The 25920-nt window shown below is 39.7% G+C and overlaps 1 protein-coding gene across 1 annotated transcript in view; it reads right to left on the bottom strand.

Annotated features, from left to right (window-relative positions):
• Positions 1 to 6817: 6817 nt before the first annotated feature.
• Positions 6818 to 25920, bottom strand: part of bub1bb (BUB1 mitotic checkpoint serine/threonine kinase Bb) — an 82847-nt gene continuing 63744 nt past the window's right edge. Inside the window, exons 19-24 of the mRNA XM_043698179.1 lie at positions 23252 to 23352; positions 20330 to 20491; positions 18329 to 18471; positions 14535 to 14706; positions 8154 to 8260; positions 6818 to 7237 (exon numbers count right to left, since the gene is read on the bottom strand). Coding sequence (XP_043554114.1) covers positions 7063 to 7237; positions 8154 to 8260; positions 14535 to 14706; positions 18329 to 18471; positions 20330 to 20491; positions 23252 to 23352 — 860 coding nt within the window. The 3' untranslated portion in view covers positions 6818 to 7062. The remainder of the gene's footprint in view (positions 7238 to 8153; positions 8261 to 14534; positions 14707 to 18328; positions 18472 to 20329; positions 20492 to 23251; positions 23353 to 25920) is intronic.

Below are 25920 nucleotides of genomic sequence, written 5' to 3'. Positions count from 1 at the left end.
ACTATCACAGTAAAATGATCAAAGACACTTTGCTACTGAGCTTCGTTAGATAGGGGTGCATTAAAGGATAGAAACACAGCTGGAAAGTGCAGAAATCAAGAGGAGTGTTGGTTTTAACAGGTTTGAACACAAAGAAATGAATTTTAACATCCAAGCATTGCAAGCACATTGATAAAACCCAAAAGGCTAGGGCTAGATAAATAGGAACATATGGAGCCCAAAACACTCATGTGAGGTATACCATGCATGCTGGCAACACTAACTGTATACTCTCTTTTTAAATTAGTGAGCCAGTAATACAGGCTGCTTGAACACTTGGAGGTGAGTTGGGTATTTCCCAGGTTTTGTTCCTTGGCCTGAACTGAACATATATTGTCCAAGTGAGGACCAATGTCTGTCCTTATTCCTAAATGCTCCCCAACTCTGTTACATTTAGCACAACTGAACATGAGGGCTAACTAAGCATATGAAAAATGATGATAGGCCTGTCCCAAACAACCCTGAGGCATTGTATACTGCAATGCAGGCATATTCCACCCCACCTCAAAACCACTTGGCATTCTGGGAGAGCCAAAACCAGATTTAAAAACTAGAACAAAGGAGAAAAATCTGGAAAACTTTTCTCTCAAACCCCCAGGAGATCTCATGAGTGAGCACCAGCATGGATACCCTAACCAGAAGTGGATTCTTAAAAAGAAAAAAAAAAGCTATGTTGACCTAAAAATAGCATACAAGTTACAGCTGTAAGTCCACCTTGCGTAGGTTAGTGCTCCATATGAACCACTTCTCCAACATAACTTCCTATTCTTTTCTGTCTCACTTCTGGCTTTGCCTTAACCAACCCTGGTGGTATTGAGTGCCACTTTCTAGCTGAGCTCTCTGAGGTGAAATGAATCCACCCCTGCTGCAAGCTAACAATCAGATCCACAACTACTGATTCTCAGCAGCAGCACGACATAACCAGATTCCTGGTGTTTCCACCTTCCTATCCTTGCAGCTGAGAGACTGTGTGCGCCTATGCTAAGATGCTGTGTGAATGTATTCCAAATGGTGTACGTGGATTAGCCAGTGCTTCTTTTTTGTAATCACTGTTTCTTGGGCTTGGCTGTAGTGGGGAGGTGTGTGTCAATGATTAGATTTCACCATTTTTCATTGTAAATAAAAGAATTTCTCTGGTGTTTCCTAAGTGAGGAATGGGATGCTGTTGTACAGCCATCCTGCTGTTGATGCAGACGCAAGAGCATGGTTTCTTGTGAATTGGCTGTTAGTATAATTTTGAGTGGAGCTGTGGAATATGTCAGGGTCACTCAACCTGTGCATCTTTGGCTTTTGCTTTCACAATTATTTGGAATCCTGTATATTGCAATTGGTGTGAAGATAGTATTTTAATATTTGTACAAAGTTAATTTAAGTTTAATTGTCTTATGTATATAACTGCATTTCTAAATAAATTTACTCTAAGTGGGTTGATGATCAATTGTTCAATTTTTTTTTATTGCCTACCCCTAATTAAAAGTCAATCACATTACTGTGCATCTGTAACCACATGAAAGCCAGACCAGATAAGGATGGTGGATTTCCTTCTTGAAAAGGACAGTAGTGCGGCAGATGGGATATTTACAATAATCAAGTTGTAGAGGGAGTAGGGTGTCATGAAGATGGAAAGAAATGGAGGAAGATGATCAAATAAGTGAGAAAAGATAATTAGAAGAATGCACTTTGTAGTTATATAAGACATTGTATGATTGATACTCATGATAAAAGATATTAAATCATATTTTGGGATGTTTCATTAACAAGGGCAAATTTGTGCATCAGTTATCAGCACTATCATCTTCTCTGTGACATATTGACATTATTGCTGTTACTTTCCCATATTTACCACTGATCTCTTACCTGTTCTGGTAATTACTACAAAAGGAAAACCATCCTGTTAGCAGCAATCAAACCCCTCCTGTTTTAAAAGCCCAGTCCAGTTTCTGTTACTTATCCATGTAATCCAAACTGAATCAGATGAACTAGCTGAACAGTTTGGGAAATTTAAGTTTGCTTTTTAACATTACTCATTTACACTCATGCTTCTGCAGTGTTTTACTTTGTATTTTCTGTGGGCAGAGCCTGATTCAGCTGAAACAATGGACTCTACCTCAAATGGGAGATCACAGCAGTTCAGGAAAGCTCATTTTGCGACTAATACTTGTGGACCTGGCAATGCTTTAAAGAGAGTGTCCATATCTAAAAAGTTAAGTTACCAGACTCATTTTCAGTCATTACGTTGATATAAGAGTATGTAGATGAGTTTTTTTATTCATTCACAGGACGAGGGTGTCTTTGACTAGTCCAGCATTTACTCTCCAACCCTAAATGCCTTGGTACTTTTGTATCTAAGTCAGCACTCCAATTGGCAAGGTATAAATGTTTCATTATACTCTGAATGTATGTGACAATAAAGGCTGTTCAATTCTACAAAATCAGGCTTTCTGCCTTATCAAACATTTTTTGGTTAATTCATTCTCAGATGTTTCAAGAGTTTTTACTTAACACAGTTTCAATACAAAAATGCCTTACTCCCTTTGAAAAGGGAATCACTACCATATTGACTGCTGCATTACGATAATGCTATAGCAAATAATGTAACTGGAAGGCTATATAGATACTTCTGACCTGTAGGACTACTGCTCTGTTGTCAGCAGTGTACAAAGGTGTATATACATTACATCCCATCTCTGTACAGGCCATATTCCTACACTACCAATTCTGGTCTCTTGTGCATCCTCAAAATTTTAAATAACCATGAGCTGAAGCCACAACTGCCATCCGAGACCCAGATTCAGGAATTTCCTGCACACCTCTCCAGTCTCCTTAGAATCCTCCTTAGGGGTATGGGTGGGTTGCGCTTTGGCAGGGTGGTGTGGACTTGTTGGGCCGAAGAGCCTGTTTCCACACTAAGTAATCTAATCTAATCTAATCCGATATTGAAACACACAAGTAGATATTAAGTCATGGAAAGTGGGTAAATTTAATTTATAGGCATGGGAGCAAATAAAGTGCAACATTTTGCTAAAGGTACTATAAAATCAAAAATTGCGAAAATGGAGGAGAAATGTTGTTATGTTCATTAGGAAAAGCTACACAGGCTAGGCTATTTTCTAAAAAAAAAGCAGAAAGGGTCTTTCATGTTTATTATTGGGTCTTGGTAGTTTAGGTGCTCCATATTGGACTTAATAGGGACCAAAACTTCAATAGAGAATTCTGTACTCTGAAGTGGAGAGAATTTGAAAGATGATACTACATAGAATCTGGAGGCAAACCGTATACGTGCATTCAAGGGAAAGTTGGTTAAGTACATGGGAAAGAAAGCAATAAGGTATGCAAGTAGAATTAGAGTAAGTAAAGTATAACAGGAGAGATGGAGACTAAGTGCTTCTTTATATAAAAGTAGAAATTAAAAAGGGTGCCTGTAGGTATGAATGAATGTGGACAGCTATTATCTAATTGTATTATTAGGCTCAAAATATCTTCAAACCAGACCATCAAAATGATTAGTTGTTAAGGGTTAAGTAGACATGACAATGAGCAATTGAAGTAATAATTGAAAAGTACACAAAAAACAGGCCTAATGCAAGCGGTTTTGACTGGGGGGAGAACTGCCTGACTGTGAGCATCAATGGGAACCATCCACTTATGCGATCTTATAGGGCTACCTGGACTTGTCTTCCACCTATTTGAGGACTGGAAAAGTACTGAAGTTATTATGAAATGGGAATCAGCACATATCCAGAATATCATCAATATTAGGGCCTCAGTTCCACTTGGACTTTCAGGATTGGACTGGATTTGAGACACCGTGGCCACGGACTTCAAACTATTGGTCTGGGGTTCACACAACTCATGCCATGGAATCGGAGATTGAGCTTGGAGTGTCAGCTGTCACCTAGGAGTCTGCGACAGCATAAGACAGTGAGACTCGTTTGTTAAAGATGTCTGAAGTAGTTTAAGCCAATAGCTTCACTCATTAGATATGCAGTTCATGCAAAACAAAGTAAATGAAGCTAATAAATTAGCTACATATACTGAAGCACATTTCTTCTTGTAAGCAATTTGATCAAACCTTAAAAGAACCTGTTAAGTATTTTCAGCCTAACAGTACACCACTTAAAAGAGAAAGCTCATGTGAAGCACAAACATATCAGAGGTCTGAACAGCCAAGGGTGCATGGAGGAATCAACTCCATCATCTCCCCTTGATTTTGCTGGGCATCAGAAAGCACCAAGATTCACAGAGCTGCTATGTTCAGTGCCTCAAGGGACACCTGAAATGCTTTAGAGTTGGACAGTCTCAAACAGGCCTGTTGCATGCACAAGATGGATGGCCATTAGGCCTTTGGTATACACAGATAAAGACTTGCATTTGTATCATACCTTTGACAAAGTCAGAATTCCCTCAAAATCCAGGAATTCCCTAAGAGCACTGTAGATACACTGCATTAATGGACATCAGCAGTTCAAAGTGGCAACTCACCAAGGGTAACTAGAAATTGGTGATGAAATGCTGGCCCAGCCAGCAAAATCTACATCTGAAAAGTAGAGTTTGACAGCCAATTTATTTTGAACTGTTTTAACAAACAAAAGGCATCCTGTGCATCTCAGTTCACAACTGAAGTATATGTCCAACTAATCTTCACATCTGCAGAAACACTAATGCAAACACTAGAGATCAGAAATGTAAATGCTGGAAAGCTCAGATCAGACATCTATGGAGAGAGAAATTTCATATTTCCAGTCTTGAGCTTTAAATCAAGATTAAAAATCCAATGGGTCTTGAGCAAGTGAAAGATTTATGTGGGGTGGATGAGACAAGAGGAGCAATAGGAAAGGTCTGAAATAAAATGGACAGGAGAAATTAAATGACAAAACATATCTCTTGTCTGCTTTTGTACCATGATATGTCCTAGTTGCAATGGCTGCACTTGAAGTACAGCTAGACAAGCTGTAAAGGAAGAGGGGGAGAAAACAAAAGCAAAAACAAGCAATCTTTAAAATGCATTGGTTAAGGAATTAATGCCGTTCATCAGCAGCAGGAAATATACTGCTCTTCAACAATAGTGCCATGACATCTTTTACATTCATTCAAGACTAGACAAACTTGGTTGAAAGTCTCATTCTGAAAGCTAACAATCTTACAGCACAGAACGCTCTCTGTCCTACTCTGGACTGTAATTCTGTATTAGGTGCTCAAGTTTCTGGAGATTTCAACTGTGAACTTCAGGCTCAGACATGAAATCCACTAACTCCCTACGACTCTTGCTCATTTCAGATTAATTGGAAGTCCTTAAAAAGAGCATTGCTATTAGTCCTTGTTAGATGGCATTGGGGGAAACTCTGCATCACCCTTATTGGTCCCACTAAGTGGTGAGGCTATGGAACCTATCATAAAGAGTGGTTTGGTGTAGAGGAGGGCAGGGTGAAGAGGATGGAATAAGGAAAGGCAAAAAGAAACAAATGAATGACAAAAAAGCTAGATTGAGGATAAAAGGAGACAGGAAAACATTTAAAATTTTGACAATATATAACCTATTATTAATTCATAAATGTCAGTGTTAAAAATAGATTGGAAGTCATTAACAAATTTCACTTGTTTAAAAGGATACACTGTTAATCCTCCAAATAGACCCCACCACTAGGGATATATTTCCCACCCCTCCCCTATCAGCGTTCCGGAAAGACCACTCCCTCCGCGACTCCCTCGTCAGGTCCACACCCCCCACCAACCCAACCTCCACTCCTGGCACCTTCCCCTGCAACTGCAAGAAATGCAAAACTTGCACCCACACCTCCCCCCAAGGAATCCTTCCATATCTGTCACAAATTCACCTGCACCTCCACACACATCATTTATTGCATCCGCTGCACCCGATGTGGCCTCCTCTACATTGGGGAGACAGGCCGCCTACTTGCGGAACATTTCAGAGAACACCTCTGGGACACCCGCACCAACTAACCAACCCAACTGCCCTGTGGCTGAACACTAACTCCCCCTCCCGCTCCACCAAGGACATGCAGGTCCTTGGTCGCCTCCATCACCAGCCCATGGCAACATGATGCCTGGAGGAAGAGCGCCTCATCTTCCACCTAGGAACCCTCCAACCACAAGGGATGAATGCAGATTTCTCCAGCTTCCTCATTTCCCCACCCCCCACCTTATCTCAGTCCCAACCCTCGGACTCCGCACCGCCTTCTTGACCTGCAATCTTCTTCCCGACCTCTCCGCCCTATCACTCTCACCTTAACCTCCTTCCACCTATCGCATTCCCAAAGCCCCTGCCCCAAATCCTTCCTCCCTACCTTTTATCTTAGCCTGCTTGGCACACCCTCCTCATTCCTGAAGAAGGGTTTATGCCCGAAACGCCGATTCTCCTGCTCCTTGGATGCTGCCTGACCTGCTGCGCTTTTCCAGCAACACATATCAGCTCTGCAGTCCTCACTTTTTCCACACTGTTAATTACACCTTGTTTAATAGTCAATTAATGCACAAATTATAAAAGCAGGGGCAAAGTTGGGGTCCCACTTGAGAGAATAAATTGAAAAGTGCGAATCTCCAGAACTTGCAATGCATTTTTTAAAAATTCCCTTGAATTTATTAGCTGCTTTGTACATTAGGAAGAGAGGGTGCATCAATATCATGGTCTGGTATTTATAGCAATGTCTAACCCATTATTTTGTGAGGATATCAAAAAACATAGAAAGTTAGTGAATTGTTACAAACCAGATCAATGTATTTACCAAGGTTAAGGAAATGGGGAAAATATTGTAGGATTTATTAACTCAGTAAATTTCTGGCAGTAAGCAGCTGGACTTCACAGACCTGAAAGGTCCTGAGATTTAATCCAGAGTTTGCAAAAAGTTAGTTGAAACAAAAACACTTATTTAATATAAAAAAAGTAGGTCACTTGGGTGTAATCACTGCAACAATAAAATTAAAAGCATATATGGACACCTTTATTCAAAACAAGAAAAAAAATAGGATCCTGAAACAGTAGCATTTTAAAAAATCTTACATTCACTAATCATGGGGCATTAGTGTGAAAGCATCATTATACAGAATTTCATAATCTGGTTCAATGACTTCTGTCACTGTCTGTCGCAGATCACTCAGTGTAGAGACAGAGGATGCACCTCCTGTATTCAGAATCTTTTCAAAGAAATTGTTCCATAACTCCAGATACAGCAATTCCATTCTGTAAAAATATAAAGACTCCAATGAATACATCACCTTTCACAAGTTTCACATTCTAAACTGCTTTGAAGCCAGTTAAGTATTTGAACGAGAGCAAGGTAGGGAAATGTGGGATCCACTGAATTAATCACTAGCCAAGCTGTTTCAGTGGTAATGGTCGAGATATTAGGATAGCAAGAGTGAACTGCCCTACTCTTTTGAAATACTTTTATTAAATTCACCTAAGGGAACACACAGGACTTCAGAAAGGTGGCACTTTAGACAGGTGGCTCTATTTCCCATTGTAGTGTCAGCACAGATTAAGGTTTTAACCTATAACCTTCTGCCTCATGAGGTGAACGCAATACTCAGTTGAAACCATTTTGCAATAAAGCATTTCTAGGAACAGGGTACTAGCTCTGCTAAAAATTACATCCATTTGTCAAATAAAGTGGATTGGCTGCAAAACAAACACGAGCTAAAACAATTTAAGACACCAATGAGGAATGTCACATATTGATGTGGTGGAAGGGGTAAAAAAAAGATTTAAATTCCCAGTGCTTGAAATTCCTGATGTAGGTGTTAAAGGGAAGGGTTGGTGTTTCTGCTTTAGCCAAGTAGTCACCAAGCTTCTTATACACTTAGCTTGTGAGCAATTGCATTGGCAGGCATCAGATCAGCTCTTTGGCCAATTGATCCAAACGTTACAAGTAGCATTAGGAATTCCTGGAGTGTAGGGTGGTATGAGAGCATACCAAAAGAAAACTAAAGATGGACCACAAAGTGCTTGCAGCAAAATGTCCAGCCCATTTTAAACCAGAAGTGCTCAATTTATAGGTCATTAATAATAGACTCAACTTGCCAGCAACACAAACTAAACTCATTTGATTTTCCATTCCATTTAGAAACAGTGTACAGTACAAAAAAAATTAAAATACCTGGAGGATGTAGGTCCAAGAGTCCACAGTGAACCCTGTTTGCTGACATCTATCTCACCTCCAAACAACAGAAAATGCACAGTGTTTGCAATCCCAAGGAGATCAACCTGCAATAGCCAATGTGAGGACTGAAGTTAGAGCATAGACCAGACAGTTGGCTATTAACAATGACAGTTTGTAAGTAGCTGCCTAGTTTCTACATCTATAAGTTGAGGCATTTATTTTGAGCTGCAAAGTTAAGGCATCAGTAAACACACTTTTCTGGTTACTATAAAGATATTCAGCTTTATCTAACTAGTTTTTTTGCAGATACATTTTCAATCTTCGGTTGTTGATGCTCTCAGGTGGTTGGAGCTGACACCATGTTGTTGATAATGCTGTGAGGTTTGAATCACTGTTTGGTCGTGAACCAAGGCTGCTCTTAAACTACACTGTCGCTAATAGTAGGCAACATTTTTGTCTTCGCCTGAGGTCTGACTATTGTCTGACAATTTGCAACTCCAGTTAAAACTTTTATTTATGTTATTGTAGATAACACAAAAGTTTGCATCACAGAGCTTTTAGTACAATTATTCCATCTCTTCGGAGTCCGAACACTGATACTGATGTCAATGTTAAAATTACCTTAATCTCACCTCTAATTTAATACTTTTGCATTAAACTACACAGAGCAACTTATCCAAGAGACTGGTTCTTCACCTGTGAACAGAATTAGCTAATTATTCAATCACTACTTTTCAGGTGGGTCTTGAACCTGGACCTCCTGCAAAAGCCCACTTCCTTTTTTTAAAAAAAAGAGCTCTTACTTTAATTTTTTTTTTACTAATCTATTTTTCTAATCAATCTGTTCAGAGATATTGATACACCTCTGAAGCAGGTGGGGCTTGAACGCAGGCCTCTTGGTCCAGGGTAGGGAACTCTTAACATTGTGCTACAAGAGGGCGCAAGATTTACCAGGATGCTGCTAGAATTAGAGTGTATTAACTATAAAAGAGACATTGGACAGATTTGGATCACCCCGTCTGAAGACAATTAGTTACATCTGGACTCTCGATCTGGGCTCTCGAAAATGGATCCAGACTAAAGAATGAATAGCAAGTAACTGTATTAAAATTTAATGATGATACAACTAAACTTTAAACCAAGTTTAACTGATTATAGCTCTGAAAAGGATGGAGTATGCTGAAGATAAGGTGGTGGGAGGAGTAAATGATAGGTAGCTATAAATCAGTCCTAAAGGAGGGTCACTGTATTCAAAACACAGGTGAGGTGCTGGAGGACTGCTCATGTTGTCCCCCTGTACAAGAAGGGTGGTAGGGATATTCCGGGTAACTGCAGACCAGTGAGCCTGACGTCAGTGGTGGGAAAGTTGCTGGAAAAGATACTGAGAGATAAAATCTCTTTATATTTGGAAAAGAATGGGCTTATCAGTGATAGGCAACATGGTTTTGTGCAGGGGAGATTGTGCCTTACCAACAGAGTTCTTTGAGGAAGTGACTAAGTTGATAAATGAAGGAAGAGCTGTAGATGTTATATACATGGACTTTAATAAGACGTTTGATTAGTTTACCAGGGAAACCTTATGGAAAATCACATGGTGTGCAGGGTGTTTAGCTAGGTGGATAAAGAACTGGTTGAGCAACAGGAAACAGTAGTAGTTGAAGGGAGTTTCTCGAAAAGGAGAAAGGTGACCAGTGGTGTTCCACAGGGATCAGTGCCGAGGCCACTGCTGTTTGTAATATACATAAATTATCTGGAAGAGGGCACTGTTGGTATGATCAGCAAGTTTGCAGATGACACGAAGATTGGAGGAGGAGCAGAAAGCATAGGGGACTGTCAAAGAATATAGGAGAGTATAGATAGACTGGAGAGTTGGGTGGAGAAGTGGCTGGTGGAATTCAATCCATGCAAATATGAGGTGATGAATTTTGGGAAGTCTAATTCTAGAGCGAATTATACAGTAAATGGAAGAGCCTTGGGAAAAGTTGATGAGCAGACAGATCTGGGAGTGCAGGTCCATTGTACCCTGAAGGTTGCTGCACAGGTGGATAAAGTGGTCAAGAAGGCATATGGTATGCCTGCCTTCATTGGATGGGGTATTGAGCATAAGAGCTGGCCGGTCATATTAAAATTGTACAAGACATTGGTTTGGCCGCATTTAGAGTACTATATATAGTTCTGGTCGCCACATTACCAAAAGGATGTGGATGCTTTGGAGAGGGTGCAGAGAAGGTTTACGAGGATGTTGCCTGGTATGGAAGGTGCTACCTATGAAGAGAAGTTGTGTAGGTTAGAATTTTTTTCATTAGAAAAAAAGGGAGTTTGGGGGGGGAAACCTGATTGAGGTTTACAAAATCATGAAGGGTATCGACATGGTAGATTAGAGATAAGTTTTTTCCCAGGGTGAAGGTTTCAATAACGAGGGGTCACGCTTTCAAGGTGAGAGGTGAAAAAATTAAAATGGTCAATAAAACATGCAAAAATCAATGAGAGTTCCACACATTTTGGCTACAAAGGCTGTAAAGACTCAGAGCTCACTCCCAAGATGGTCTCTTGGGCAAGTGGTCACTTATATCTCTAAAAATGCATATTAACATATTGTTAGATAACAGATACATTTTTAATGCTCAAGATTTGTGTAAAGATATGTAGCTCAGATGTGGGTTGTCGTGGTTGTGGGTACGTTCACAGAGCTGGGAAGTTAATTTGCAGACATTTCGTCCCATCCAGGTGACACCTTCAGTGTTTTGGAGCACTCTGACACTGCTGTACTGTCTCGTCTGGAATGTATTTGGTTCAATTTCTGCTGCTTCCAGTTGTTCATTGTAGTGGCCGGTATACTGCACAAATCATTATACAGGACAAACAGACAACCAACTAGCAATCTGCATTCATGGACACAACTAGCCACTAAATGCCATGACCTATGTCCCTAGTAGCCAGACATACAGATGACAAGGACCACATATTTGACTGGGACAACACAACAATCATAGGACAAGCTAAACAAAAGTTAGCCAGAGAATTTCTAGAAGCATGGCAGTCGGCCACGGACCCCATCGACAAGCACATTGACCTAGACCCAATAGGCCAGTCACTACAACGAACAACCGGAACAGACAACCGGAAGCAGCAGAAATGGAACCAAATAAATTCCAGAAGACAGTACAGCACTGCTTTACAGGAGGTGCCAAAGCATTGAATATGTCACCGAGACAAAATCGATCTGCAAATCGACCTCCCAGCTTGGCGAACATGACATTTTTAATGCTGTACAGCACCGCTGGTTAGTTAACCTCAGCCAGATTGAACAATACACAAAGATATACATAATGACATTGTTACGCTTCAACAGTTTCACTTATGAAAAATGCAATGACTAAGCCAGTTTCTATCAGATCACACCAGGCCTAATTTAGGCTATGGAGGCTGGTGAAATGTCACTTGTCGCTAGAGATGGTTTGAGTCTGTGAAGTTTCTTACCAGGACATTTCAGAGGATACCAAAAATCAACCACATTAGTAGATTTGGAGTCACAAGCCAAACTGGGTATGTTTGGCAGGTTTCCTTCTTGAAGGACATGAGTGAGCCAGATAGGTTTTCAGGGCAATCCTGCAGTTTAAGATCATAAGATCTTGTAGACATAGGCCATTCAACCCATCAAGTCTACTTGTCATTCAATGAGATCGTGGCTGATCTGATAATCCTCAATTCCACTTTCATGCCTTTTCCTCAGAACCTTCGAGTCCCTTACGAATTAAAAATCTCTCTCAGCCTGGTCTCTCAATGTCACACGAGGAGGGAACAATCTTTCTGCTTCTACCCTATCAAGTCCCCTAAGAATTGTGTGTATTTCAATACCATCACCTCTTATTCTTGTAAACTTCAAATCAGTACAGACCCAATCTACTCAACCTCTCCTGCAAAGTTCCTCCATATCCCATTTTAACCCAGTGAAAATTTTTGGGAGTGCCTCTAATGAGAGTATATTTTTCCTTAGATAAGGAGCCCAAATCTGCCTTGTATAGTTTAAAATGTGTTGTTGGAAAAGCGCAGCAGGTCACGCAGCATCCAAGGAACAGGAGAATCGACGTTTCGGGCATAAGCCCTTCTTCAGGAAGAAGGGCTTATGCCCGAAACATCGATTCTCCTGTTCCTTGGATGCTGCCTGACCTGCTGCGCTTTTCCAGTAACACATTTTCAGCTCTGATCTCCAGCATCTGCAGCCCTCACTTTCTCCTTGCATAGTTTAAGCAAAGCTTTCTCATTTTTATACTCAATAAAAAGGACGATATTCCATATCCCTTTCGCAATTACCTGTTAAAATAAAAACTAGTTTACAAGTTTAATGCATGCATAAATATTCCTGCATTGTACTTTCTACAGGATTTCTCTATTTAACATTCATCTCTATTTTTTTCTGCCAAAGAGCATCATAACATTTTCCCCACAATATATTCCCATCAGCCAGTTTTTTGCCCACTCACTTAACCTTGTCTATATCCACTTGTCTTCCCAGCTGTGTCAATTGGAAACACGGCTATAGTACATTCACTTTCCTCATCCATGTCCTTAAATGTAAATAACTAATCCCTGTGGCACTCCATTAGTTGTGGGTCGCCATCCTGAAAATGCCCCCTTCCCCTTATCCTGACTTGATCTTCTATTAGATACAAAATCCTCTACTTCTGACACCACGGGTTCTCATTTTATCAAGTAGCCCAAAATGTGGTACCTTATCAAATGCCTTTAGAAAATCTAAATAAATTAGATCTACTACTTCCCCCTTATCTATACTATGTTACCATTCAAAGAATTTTAATAAATTTGTCAAGCATGATTTCCTTTCATGAAGCCATGCTGACTGTGATCATATTATCTATTTCCCAATTAAAGTTAGGCACTAAATGGCCTAACTTATTTGCTTTTATGTTCCCCCTTTCAAATAAAAAGTGTTACATTGGAAAATTACCAATGCTCTTGGACTTGTCCTAAATTAAAGGATTTTTAGAAGATTACAACCAGCGTATCCATTATCTCTGCAACTACTTCTTTCAATATCTAGGATGCATCGTATCATGTCTAGGAGACTTAGTCTTTAGACCCATTTAGTTTCCTTAGCAATTGTTCTTTAGTGATAGTTACTATTTATTTTTCTCCATATTAAATAATTTAGGTGTCTTCCACGGTTTATGATTATTAAAGGGATTATCCTACAATTCCACATTAAACCAAATTCAAGTCTCTCCAGATGTCATGGTGAGATTTTAATTCTGGTCTCCAGAACTTAGTGTAGGCCTCTGGATTAAATAAGTAATATAACCACTACACTGCCACTCCCCTTCTATCAGGGATTCTGCATGGAAAATTTAGTTTTTAAAACATTCATGAATTTATAGAATGCAAATGCTATACATAAGGCCAGTTTTTATCATCCATCATGACTGACCCTAGGGAAGGTGGCGGTGGCATAAGTTGCAGTCCTTGCAATGTATGAAATGAAGCAAACAAAATGCACACAACAAAAACCATACAAACAGCAACGCAATGCTCAATATTTACTCTTTTTCAAGTGACAGTCACTCAATTATTACCACTCAAATGGAGTTTGATAATTAGTCATGCAGATGAAAAATGCCCTGGTTTAGTTTAACAAGTAGCATTTCACTAGTCGGGAACAACACATTAACCTTGCAAAAAGAGGAAGGTGAAAGTGTAGAAAAGCAGTCCATAATCACCATTTACTGGTATTTGGAGTACAAAGTGGGGTACCCTATTTTATCAAAGTTGACAACTTGATTGGTCTTTGAGGCTTGCTAGGTAAAGTAAGCTGTTAATGAATTGTAGCTATATATCACTATGTTATAGATTAGATTACTTATTTACAGTGTGGAAACAGGCCCTTCGGCCCAACAAGTCCACACCGACCCTCCGGAGAGCAACCCACCCAGACCCAATCCTATACATTTACCCCTTCACCTAATACTATGGGCAATTTAGCATGGCCAATTCACCTAACCTGCACATTTTTGGACTGTGGGAGGAAACCCACAAAGACACTGGGAGAAATGTGCAAACTCCACACAGACAGTTGCCTGAGGCGGGAAATGAACCTGGGTCTCTGGCGCTGTGAGGCAACAGTGCTAACCACTGTGCCACCGTGCCGCCACATTAGAAGTTGAGGAGTGGAAAAGGAAAGAAAAACATTGGTGAAAAAATAAAAAGCTCACGTCTTAACTCCAAAGCAGAATAAACCTGCATCAGATCAATCCTGCTGAGCAAGATGATCATTGTGCACTAGCCCGATAGCGTTTATTAAATAGCAGAGAAAGTGGTAATACATTGTGTATTAGATCAATTAGTGCCCTAACAGCAGTTTACCTGGTAGGCATTCGTGCACCCAAACAGGAGCTCTTTATTTGATAGTGATTGCATTGTAGGAAACTTCATAAACGTGACGACACCAGACTGCAGCTTCAGGTCCAAGCTGTGGGCAAAATCCGTGAGCTTTACTAAACCGTCACCACTGGGGCATGCAGAGCCTTCATAAAACCTAAGGAATGAAGACAGACGAGCCAGGTTAAATGGACAAATCTCAAAAGGTTGTATATAGTGCAAAGCTTTGTGCAATTTTTTCTTTCCCTTTCCACTCATTGTCATAATTAGATACAACAATGATATATAGTTAGAATTCATTAACAGCTTACTTTTACCAAAAAAAAATTAACAGTTGGTTAGTCAACCTTACAGAATGGGGTACTCCACTTTGTACTCTAAATACCAGTAGATGATTATGGATTGCTTTTCTACATTGTCACCTTCCTCTTTTTCCAAGGGCAGTATGTCAATAACCCAATGTACTAATTAAGAGGCGGATGGAAACGTAGGCCATTATATTTAGACAAACAACACTAATACAATCAGTTTAGCATTACAAACTCAGCACTCAGTTAATCAGGGGTTCAGTGCAAGTAATTTGCACAACAGCACAGTAAAGATTTGGAGTGCACAAGTTTGTTTCATCTGGCTTGGCCTTCTCAAACTAAAATGTCCAAAAGGTAATCATAACCCTGGCCAGCTTCAGAGGCTGAGTAGCACAGGCAAAATTAGTTTAATCTACATTCAAACGGGATACCCAAGACACAAAAGTAATGCACTCAATCTTTTCTACAACTGGCTCTGCTCAACAGGAACCAGCCAAACAGCTCAGCAAATTACTACATCAAAAGTAATACAATGTCTATTTGACATTGCTAGCCTATCCCCCAGTGTACCACTCAAGGAGAGTGCGATGCAGCAATCTAGACCTGACATCATATGAGAATCAACATTCACTGAAATTATGAACCCAGCAACCTATGCAGTCGAGTTTAATTTTAACACCCTATATGCCCACATAGATGGTGTTGTCACTGAATCCCTATGAGGCCCTATCTTGCAAATATCTTTGGTGGGCTCATTTAAAACAAAAAGTGGTTAGACGCAATGATGTCTAAACTTTCAACCCATGCTAATTTTCAATATGTAGATGATTTACTTGCTATATTTGGATCTGCAGCTACATATCTAAAGTTTCCATCCACTTCTTAATAGGCTTCAAGCTGCACTCAAATTCACCTTTGAAATGGAGCTGACAAATGAAACCCCTTTCTACAATATCCTAGTTGAGAAATCAGACAGGGGATTTGCTGGTTTACTTTCATTATTCAGTTTGTGCATTGCTGACAACCAATTTAAGATGACTGGTCAATTTGCAGGATGACACATTTGCAGATACCAGAAGCTACATATTAATACACAGAACCTTGTATTTTGCATACAGACAGACCAAAAGAATACGTATACAGAACAATCTCAGTTATCCGATCATCAATTATCCGAATTTTAGATTACTTGAACAAGATCTCAAGGTCCCTGTACATGCATTGCAATTGAAGTAGGAAAATTCTATTCCTCATCCATTTAGCGCATCATTTTGTAAATTTGAACAGGAATTATAGATGCAAGTATACTTTAATAAATAATTAGCTTCAAATATATACTCAAGATGTGACATTAGAGTTAAGTCTACACATTTTATAAAAAGGCTTTCCAATACTTATTCTCCCCGAGGACAAAGGTTTGTGACTGCGAACACACAAGAACATCATATGTGCAAGCCTGAGTTGTGTGCTCTAGCAGCGAGATTCCCTCTCAACATGACTCGCACCATTTTGCAAACCCAACAATTATTTTCCTCAGCTCAGTCTCCAGAGCGTTAAGTCAAAAAACATGCTCGCACTTTTCTTCTGTTGCTTTTTCTTCCCATTATCCCATGACAACTCTTTTCTTTCCCCAAACAAAAAGTAGTTCAATCTTTCAGATGACAAGAAAATGTAATGTAACTCTTATTTGATGAGGGAAGAGCAAACCGTAGTGATTTGCTAATAAACAGGAGGAAAACTTGACTGGGGGGGGGGAGAAGAGAAGTGGAGAGAAACAAGAATAAACCATTATGCCCCTAAACAGGACAGAAACTGAAGAGAGTGAAAAAAATCATCCCCCCCTCTCTCATGCTCCCCTGTATTTTGTATCTTTCGGTGGTCACTGAGAAGGGATGGGAAACACTTCGTTAGTCTGGACGGAGGGACAGCACTGAACAAAAGATGCTGGCTGCTGTCAAGGACCGGGATAAAACAGGAAAATGTCAGCAAAACGTTTCAGACTGCAGTCAAACTCTAGCCAAAAAGTGATTTTATTTATAAAATACCATGAATCTTTAAGCAACATAGAATGTGTACAAACACTCAATCAATTGAATAAAATAAAAACTCTGTAAACATGCTTTTTCATGTAATTATGTTCAGTATGGCTTCTTTTGTATACGATCAGTTATCTGAACAAAATACCCCACCCGTCTCGTTCAGATAATAGAGGTTGCTCATTCATGTAATGTACTGAAGCTGATACATTACATCTGCTTCAGCTCAAGACGACAAGTAACTGTAATTCTCTAGTTCAGTTTTCTAGGCAATCAGAATCAACTTGCGAGCTTGAAATTTGGAATGAAGGGCTTATGCCCAAAAACGTCAACTGTCCTACTTCTCAAATGCTGCCTGACCTGCTCTGCTTTTCCAGCGCCTGCTTGATTGGGACCATATCTATCCCTCCACCATCATTGATACTCTGTAGCAGTGTACCATCTTTAAGATGAACTGCAGAAATTAACCAAAGTTACTCAGACGTCACCTTCCAAACCTCTGACTGGTTCCACTTGAAGAAAGAAAACTTAGAAGAAAACCACCACCTGCAAGTTCACTTTCAAATTGCATGTTATTTTGACTTGGAAAAATGTCACAGCTACTTATTGCTGTAGTTTCAAAAATCTGAAACACTCTCTCGTGCTATTTGGGGTCTACCTATAACAGTTGTAGTGTTTCAAGAAATCAGGTCACCATTTTCAAGGGCAACTAGGGACAGGCAAAAAAAAAAAATGCTGGCCCACTCAAGCAATGCCCAGATCTCAAATGAATATTAAAAGAAGCTCTTTTGCCAACCAATTTCCTCTCATACAGCATATTGTTTTCTCTTGAAATTCTTACAAATTTCCTTAATGAGTGCAAGACAAAACACATTTACAAAATGGGTTTATTCCAGCAATGCTCAATATTAAATTAATGGGACACAGCAGCAAGGTCAAATACAATGGCTAAAGTTGTGAACATGCCATGGATGACCGAAGCATTAGTGTATTGACACTGGAAATTGCAAATGAAGCTCAACAGTACTGAATTGACCACTCCATTATAATCCTCTGGAGATATATTGCACAACAACTATACTTAAAGTTCAAAAGCAATTCTCTGTGGTATTCAGTCCTTCGATCAACAATGGCAGCTTACTCTTTGCTATTACCAAAGTCTCATTCCTTTCTTCCATTATGGAAAAATGTAGAGATATTAGAGTAGATGATGGTGGTGGTTTCCTTCATCGTTCGAAGCCTCAATCTATGCTGACTCTTACTAGGCATATTTCAGCATTAGGCAGGTATAATGCTTTGCACAGACTGAGGCAAAATTCCAATTCTAAACTCCTGAAAATTGAACACTAGCTCCAACCTATTGCTCAAATTATCCCAAGGTCATGCAAGTAAGGCAATTTACTGCTGGAAGCTTTGTAAATCATTTTAAACTAACCTGTCATCCATGACGAGTGTTTCTGGTGCTATGCCCCCATGAACAATTTCAGCTGTGTGCATCAGTTCCACTAAAGCCAGTAAGTCAAGTGTCAGAAACACCACCAGTGCTTCTGGCACAGTTTCCCACATCTGAGACAGACCCTATAAAAAGGAAAACAAAAGGTGAACAGCTACTGGAATGCAAAGATAATTTAGCCTTGACTGGTATGGATTAGGCTTTATTATCATGAGTTAAGGACTCAAAAATCCCCAGAATAATTTGTACAAAAAGGATCAAGAAATACTAGCAACCTTACTATTTTTTTTAGATTAGATTAGATTACAGTGTGGAAACAGGCCCTTCGGCCCAACAAGTCCACACCGACCCGCCGAAGCGAAACCCACCCATACCCCTACATTTACCCCTTACCTAACACTACGGGCAATTTAGCATGGCCAATTCACCTAACCTGCACATCTTTGGACTGTGGGAGGAAACCGGAGCACCCGGAGGAAACCCACGCAGACACGGGGAGAACGTGCAAACTCCACACAGTCAGTCGCCTGAGTCGGGAATTGAACCCGGGTCTCTGGCGCTGCAAGGCAGCAGTTCACTATTCACTTATGTGACATTCCAAAATGTTAACCAGTAACAAACTATAATGTCGTCACCTCTAACATGCAACCATTGTACTAAAACAAATTGCACTCTATTGTGTCCTATAGATAAACAACCAGGGATCACTGGAATTTTCTATTAAGTCTTCATTCTCTCCTTGCCACTTAAAATATATAAAAAGGTTAAGTCAGCATATGGCTCTGATGTTCTGGCTGCCCGCTGGTTCCTTACCTAAATAGCCAACCTTCAGACAATAAATTAATAAATATGCTAGTCACGTCAAGGACACAACTGGTGAGATGGATATGTGCTTAAGGATAATGCCTAGACCCACAGGTTCAATTTCCATTCTGACGGAGATGGGCTTGAGATTTGCCTCCTCACCTTGCCCGAGACTGGAAGGCAAACCACCATGGAAATCAATTTCAGGATGAAGCATTAGCAGACAATGGGTCTGCTTTCACACAGGGTATTCATGAAAATGGAAACCACCAAACCTTGGACTGTTCTGATTTATTACACGAAACATTTAGAAGTGAGAGTTACCAGATTGGGACTGGACAGTCAGGGTCATCTTTTCCTGTCCCACCTCGATTAAGCTACAATAATAGCAGATTCACTAGGACAGTGAAAGTTAGACAAGTCTTCCTCATGAATTCATCCCTGATGTTGTACTGATTAAGTCATTGACCACAGTTGTCAGATAATTACTTTTTATGAACAGATAAACAGGATTAGGTCATGCAGCCCCTGGAGCCTGCTCTACCATTCAATGTGATCATGGCTGATCTATGGCCTACTTCATAAGCCTGCTTTGGGCCTTTATCCCTAGAGACCTCTGCTTAAGTTTAAAGCTGACATAGACAAATTTTTATTAACTGAATTCAGATCGACCGCTGCTTAAGGAAGAGAGAGAGTTCCAAACCTCTATTACAGAGTATAAAAGTGCTTTCCAAGAACTCTTGAGTAACCTTAATTCTTAAACTATGCCCCCAAGGCTAGAACCTTCAAACGGTGGAAATAGTTTATATCTTTGTCTACTGTCTTTTCCTTAATATCCTGAATGCTTTGATCAGAACCGTCCTTCAACCTTATAAATTCTAAAGAATAAAAGGACTAATTTGTCCAAACTCTCCTCATAACTGAAACCCTAAAGTCCAGGTGTCATCTTTGTAAATCTGCATTGAACAACATTGTTCAAAAGGAACACAGCCCATTGGCTTTCTCCACTATGAAGAGAGATCTATGAATCAGTTATCATATCCTCTAATTTCTCTAAAAGTAATGATGGCAAGCGAGATAGGAAAATAGCTAAAGAAAGAACAGCCAGTATGAGCTGGAGCAAGTTATTCACCACTACCCCAATGCAACAGGTTTTATATTTCTCAGTGATTATCTCACCTGTAGAGTTTCACAGTTCTTGCCCCGATCCACTGTCACACATCCATTCTCAAACAAGTAGCAGCTGTGATTCTGACTGAAGTAATTATTAAACTTGGAACCAAGCCGCATCCTAAGTTGCTGATTGATGTAGAAGTCCCAAGGCACTGTATGTGAATGCACCTGTTTGAGGGAAAATGATAAGAGGTCAGTGAAGATGTCTGCCTAATATTATAAGTACTTCAAATAAAAGCGACTTGTAAAATTCCAGCAATCATCCAAAACTTTGTCCATATCCTAATGTACACAATGTCCCACTCACCTATTACCTGCCCACTTATAGACTCAGCAATGCTGATTTCAAAACCCTATCTGGGTATTCAAATCCTTCCATAATCTCATACCCAACCAGTTCCTACCAGATAACAGATCTCTGCACTCCTCTAAATCTCTGTTTATGCATGCATGACTTCCTTCACTTCACCAGTCGAGAGCTTATGTTCAGTTGCTTAAAGCCCAAGCTCAAATCCCCCAAGATCATTCTTATAACCAACCTAAAATCAACCAAGCTTTTGGTCACCAGCACATTAAGTCCTTATGTGGCTCAGGAGTACAATCATGAGGGCATTTGTGGTGCCTGATACCCAGGTTCAAGCCCCACTTACTCCAGAGGGTGCAATAACAGGTTGATTAGAAAAGGTCTGGTGGGGGAATATTGGAACAGTAGTAGCAATTTGATTTTTGCCCATCAATTAGAGGCCCAAATATATCCAATATCTCTGAAACCTCTTGGAACACCTTCTCCTTTAAAAGGCCTATATAAATTCAAGTTGCAAAGGGGAATGTTGTTTTTGAACTGAATCAGGATGTGTGTGCTCAAGCTAGACATCTCCAATACTAATACCTTCTTCATTCTAAATACCATCCTCCTCTTTTTCTCTCCTCTCATCCACAAAAATCCCACATAACCTGGCCAACCTCAAATTAGCTGAAATCCACCAATTCCATTGTTAAAATTCTAGGCCTCATGGTGTATACTTTAGAAGCCTTTTCCAGTTGAAGAGCTCTATCTCCTACATTACCATCACTAGTCAGATGTTTTCACAGTCATAAATCTATTGATCTACAAAACATTGTCTGCTAAAGGAAAGGATTATTGTACATTTGCATTTTCAAAGCCTTTGAAAACATTCATGGAAACTATAGTCCACTATTATCTTTATTGCTGTTCAGTCTTGGCAACCCCAAGACAGCCTCTGCAAACTGCTCAAATATCAATTCTAAAGGATAACTGATCCCAAAACATTAATTTTGCTTTCTCTCCACAGATGCCACCAGACCTGCACGGTTTCTCCACCAATTTCAGTTTTGTGAAAATGCCACAGATTTCCCAAAGTTGCCAGAGACAGTCTTGCTATTGTGAAGTCAGCTCAAGCTGACCCTCAGTAAAGTCACGAGAAGGACAACAAAATCCATAACCATTCTTCAAACATCAGGAAAGGTCACACGTACATACACTAAAGCAGGATTCAAGGAACAATGCCTTGAAAGTCTTCACTTTGGCAATCAGAGTGTATTCCTCGGAGTACATCTAAAAAACCTACTCAATGGAATTTTAATTTTATTTCCTACATTGGGGTGTTATTCCAAAGCCAGCCATTTATAGTATATCAAATATCTCACCCTTCTGGCAATTAGTTTGGCTCTTCATGTAGTGTTTATGTCACTAGCAAGGGAAGCATTTACTATCAGTATGCAATTTCATTGGAGTGTGATGTGGTATCTTGTTGAATCAGCAGTGTTTATGGTGTAGGTATTCCCACAGCACTGTCAGAAAGGGAGTTCCAAGATTTTCTGTGTTAGCAAAGGAACATCAATATTTTCAACCAGGATGCTGTGTGTCATGGAGAGATTTGCACAGCATCGCCACATGCAAGCTAACCTCATCCTTCTAGGTGGTTGTGGTCACAGGTGTATTGAAGCAGCTTTGCAAATTGGTCGATTGTAATTTGTAAATCATGTACTGTAGCCACTGTGTGCTGGAGTGAATGCATATTTAAAGTGAGATGGAGGACAACTTGAGCTTTTTCCTGAACTGTATTGAGCTAAGCATTGTTCAATTTGCATGCATCCAGGCAAGTGGAAAGTATTCCACACCTCTGATTTTCTGTTGTGCATAGCCAAGTGCAAACAGGCTAAACAGGGGTGCAGCAGGACCCGGTTTTCAATTTACAGCCAAATATCAGAAAAGCATCGAAATATTTCAGACATTTAATACATATTTGAATGAACATTTTTTTCCCCAGCAACTACAGATGTGATACAACAGGACAGGCATGGAATTTTGACTCATTTTTTACCTTCAACAGAGATCTACAGATAGATTGTAGAGCACCCACATCTTAAGACTGGTTGGTAATGCACCACAGGATTGTTTTGTTTCGTACAAATACAAATTTTAGGTTAACTAGACAACATCCTCAGACTCGGCTGTTAAAGAGAGGGCTTAGCCCCAAGATGCTTGCATACACTTCCATCAAACCAATTATAGTAAAAGGGATAATGCTCCCACTTCAAACACTATGCAAGTCTAATATGACTCCATGATCCATACTTACACAGCAAATAAAAACGCACTGCTGGACCAGTTGCAGGTTTTCATTTTACCAAAATAGGTCTTTAAAGAATTTCCAATATATCAATATTAATGTATTAAATTGTGTATAGACTGAAAAAGATGGGTCACATTCATTCATCTCTAATATCCATTAAGATCCTCTCCAGTAAAAGAGCTTCCAAAATGGCCACACTTTAGTGCTGATCAACAACAAAACTAAACAGCAACAGTTTGGACCAGGTATTTTTGTTACCCAAAACTACAAAACACCTGACACTGCTGGAAAGAAAGGCTGTTGTTTTTTAATATATTGACAAGATACCTACCTTAATAATAGCTCTGGACAAGCTCAATCTTGGATTGGTTCCATAGAATACACGGTACTGCTCATGTACTGCTGCTAGTTTAATATTAAACGTTTGTGAACCTGTAGAAATAAAATGCATTTACCTGGCTATAGTACCATTCACAATCTCAAGAGCCATTTTTTTTTTAAATGACTAATGAAGTATTCTTAATATTGGCAACATGGCTACTAATTCACATACAAGTTTGAACAAACAACACACACGTACATGATCAGAGAACTTGTTTTGAGGTGCTGGTTGATGGATCAAGATTAGCCAGGGCCCCAGGGAAGACTCTTCTCCAAAACAATGAAAAGTAATCAGTTATGTCAACATATTGGCAGATGAAGCCTGAATTTTAACAAGTTATCTAAAAACAGATGCTTCAGACAGTGCAACATTTAACAGAGGCTGACACTCCAGCACTACCTTCGAGTGGTACTTGAACCCCCACTAGCTTTTGGCTCAGGTGAGTATCATCATTTGAGTTACAACAAACAGGAAAAGTGAAACAGATAGCAACTGAGGTACATTGATTTAGGATTACTACATCAAATACCTTTATTAAAAAAACATTTTGGCAGCTGGCCAAAAAGCCCATTAAAAACAAAATATGTTGCCGCAGCATTCGATACTAGAGATTTGGGTTAGCCTTTGCTCTTATTCCTCAATATTTCTATACTATCATTTGACAGAATTTAAATATCACTTTTGACAAATTACAGCAAAAGAAAAGGGGAAACACATTCAAAATGGGACAGTTATATTAAATGTGACCTACAAAATTCTCCTTAAAAACCTAAAAGAATCGTTAGATAGATGACCAATACTTAAAAAAACGAGCTTCAGCCAAAAACAATTTAAACAGCAAATTTTAGAGCTTGAAGATAGTACAACTTTGTTCCATTTTCATACAATCAATAACTGCATTAATTACACCAAGAGGCTGGAACCAAGATACATTCTGATTTCCCTGATTAAAAGGGCAACGCTTTCAAGTTGTATGAAGTACTACCATGAAATGAACTAGTACAAGGAATCTGGTTTGTAAACCTGTCAATGCAGAAGTAGCAAGAATTAAAATACTTAAGAATTTACCAATAAGTACACAAATCATTTTAAAGAGTAAAATGCTTTGAACTAGGCTAGTCCAGCCAGTAGCATACAGACCTCAATGTACCTTACCAAGGAGTCCAATGTGGCCTACTGAGCTGCTGTTCAAATGCAGTTAAATGAAACTGGAAAAATTGGCAAGGATACTCGGGGCCACTTTTTTTCTGCATTTGCTACTGATGGGCTTACTGGAGTTGGTGGTGATAGTGTTCAGTGGAACCAGGAGAAAAGAGAAATGAGACGCAGCCAGTGGGCAGAAGGACAGGATTTGGCTAACCTGAGGGGATCATCAAGGGAAGTTATGACTTGCATTTATACAAACAGCACAGACCAGGGCAAATGAAGCATTAGAAGAAGAGGTGCATTGCTATCTTCTTAACCGGTCCAACCCCTTCCCAGTGTGTGTGAGGGAGCAGGACCAGACATAGGGAGGTTGGGTGAGAACTCATTCTGCATTGCCCCCATCTGCTCATTAAGACACTCCAAAGGTTTGGGGCAGGGTACATTTTAATATTTAGATGGGGGACCTAAAGGTGACAGATTTTGCTTGATTACATTCATGCTTCATTCCATTAAAAAATGTTAGATAAAAGACAAACTGTTGTTTATTTCAAAGAAAATCCTTGTCCAGATCTCTGTAACAAAATTGCACAAGCTACTGTTGCTGGCTGCAAAGGTTTCCATCATAGTTGTGTGCAGACCAAAATATTGAAATCCTTTTAAGATGACCTAGTAGTTTTCAATACCATGTAAGCTCCAGGCTGGGGGACACAAGAAAACCTACCACTTGCAGTAAGTCCAACAATTCAAGTCTTGTGCTGAACTGCTGGGAACTTACACATTGATATTCACTGACAAGGACATTGCAGTTTCTTTGATGTACTCTAACAAAGCTCCCATGTAGCATGACAACAACTTGGATATTTGTTAACCTAAAAATGCATTGCTGGAAAAGCGCAGCAGGTCAGGCCGCATCAAAGGAGCAGGACAATTGACATTTCGGGCATAAACCCTTCTTCCTTTTTTTTAAAGCTCTGATCTCCAGCATTTGCAGTCCTCACTTTCTCCTATTTATTAACCTACTCTACTTCGTTTTTCAGATCTACACTTCCATGGATCCTCACTAGCTGATGTGTCACACCTTTAGTTGCAAATGAGTATAGAAACCTTCATCGTCATGACTACAGTTCTGGAGAGCAAAGTTAACAATTTAGCCCAAGGTTATATCAGTTAAAAGTTTCTCTAGAGTGGTACCTGGAAAAATTCAGCTCACATTCACTCATCCTGAAAAGAAGAATTTTTAAAAATTTCAGGAGCACAAATGAGAACATCTACTCCAAGTAACAAGTGGTTAACCATTACAAATCAGACTAAGACGAAATCTGTAATTAAAAGCCAATAAAATATAAACACAACTAGCTATTTATAATGACGTGAATACAGTATTGAAGATTCAGTGCATGGAATTCCCAATTTTCTCTGCAGACATCCAACATAAAATTGTTTGACGAAAGCCAACACTTACCCAACATCAG

This window comes from Chiloscyllium plagiosum, chromosome 10 (assembly GCF_004010195.1).
Source record: "Chiloscyllium plagiosum isolate BGI_BamShark_2017 chromosome 10, ASM401019v2, whole genome shotgun sequence".
NCBI classification, from domain to species: Eukaryota; Metazoa; Chordata; class Chondrichthyes; order Orectolobiformes; family Hemiscylliidae; genus Chiloscyllium; species Chiloscyllium plagiosum.
Note: the sequence above shows the minus strand (reverse complement) of the source record. Positions and strands in the feature narration are given on the sequence as shown.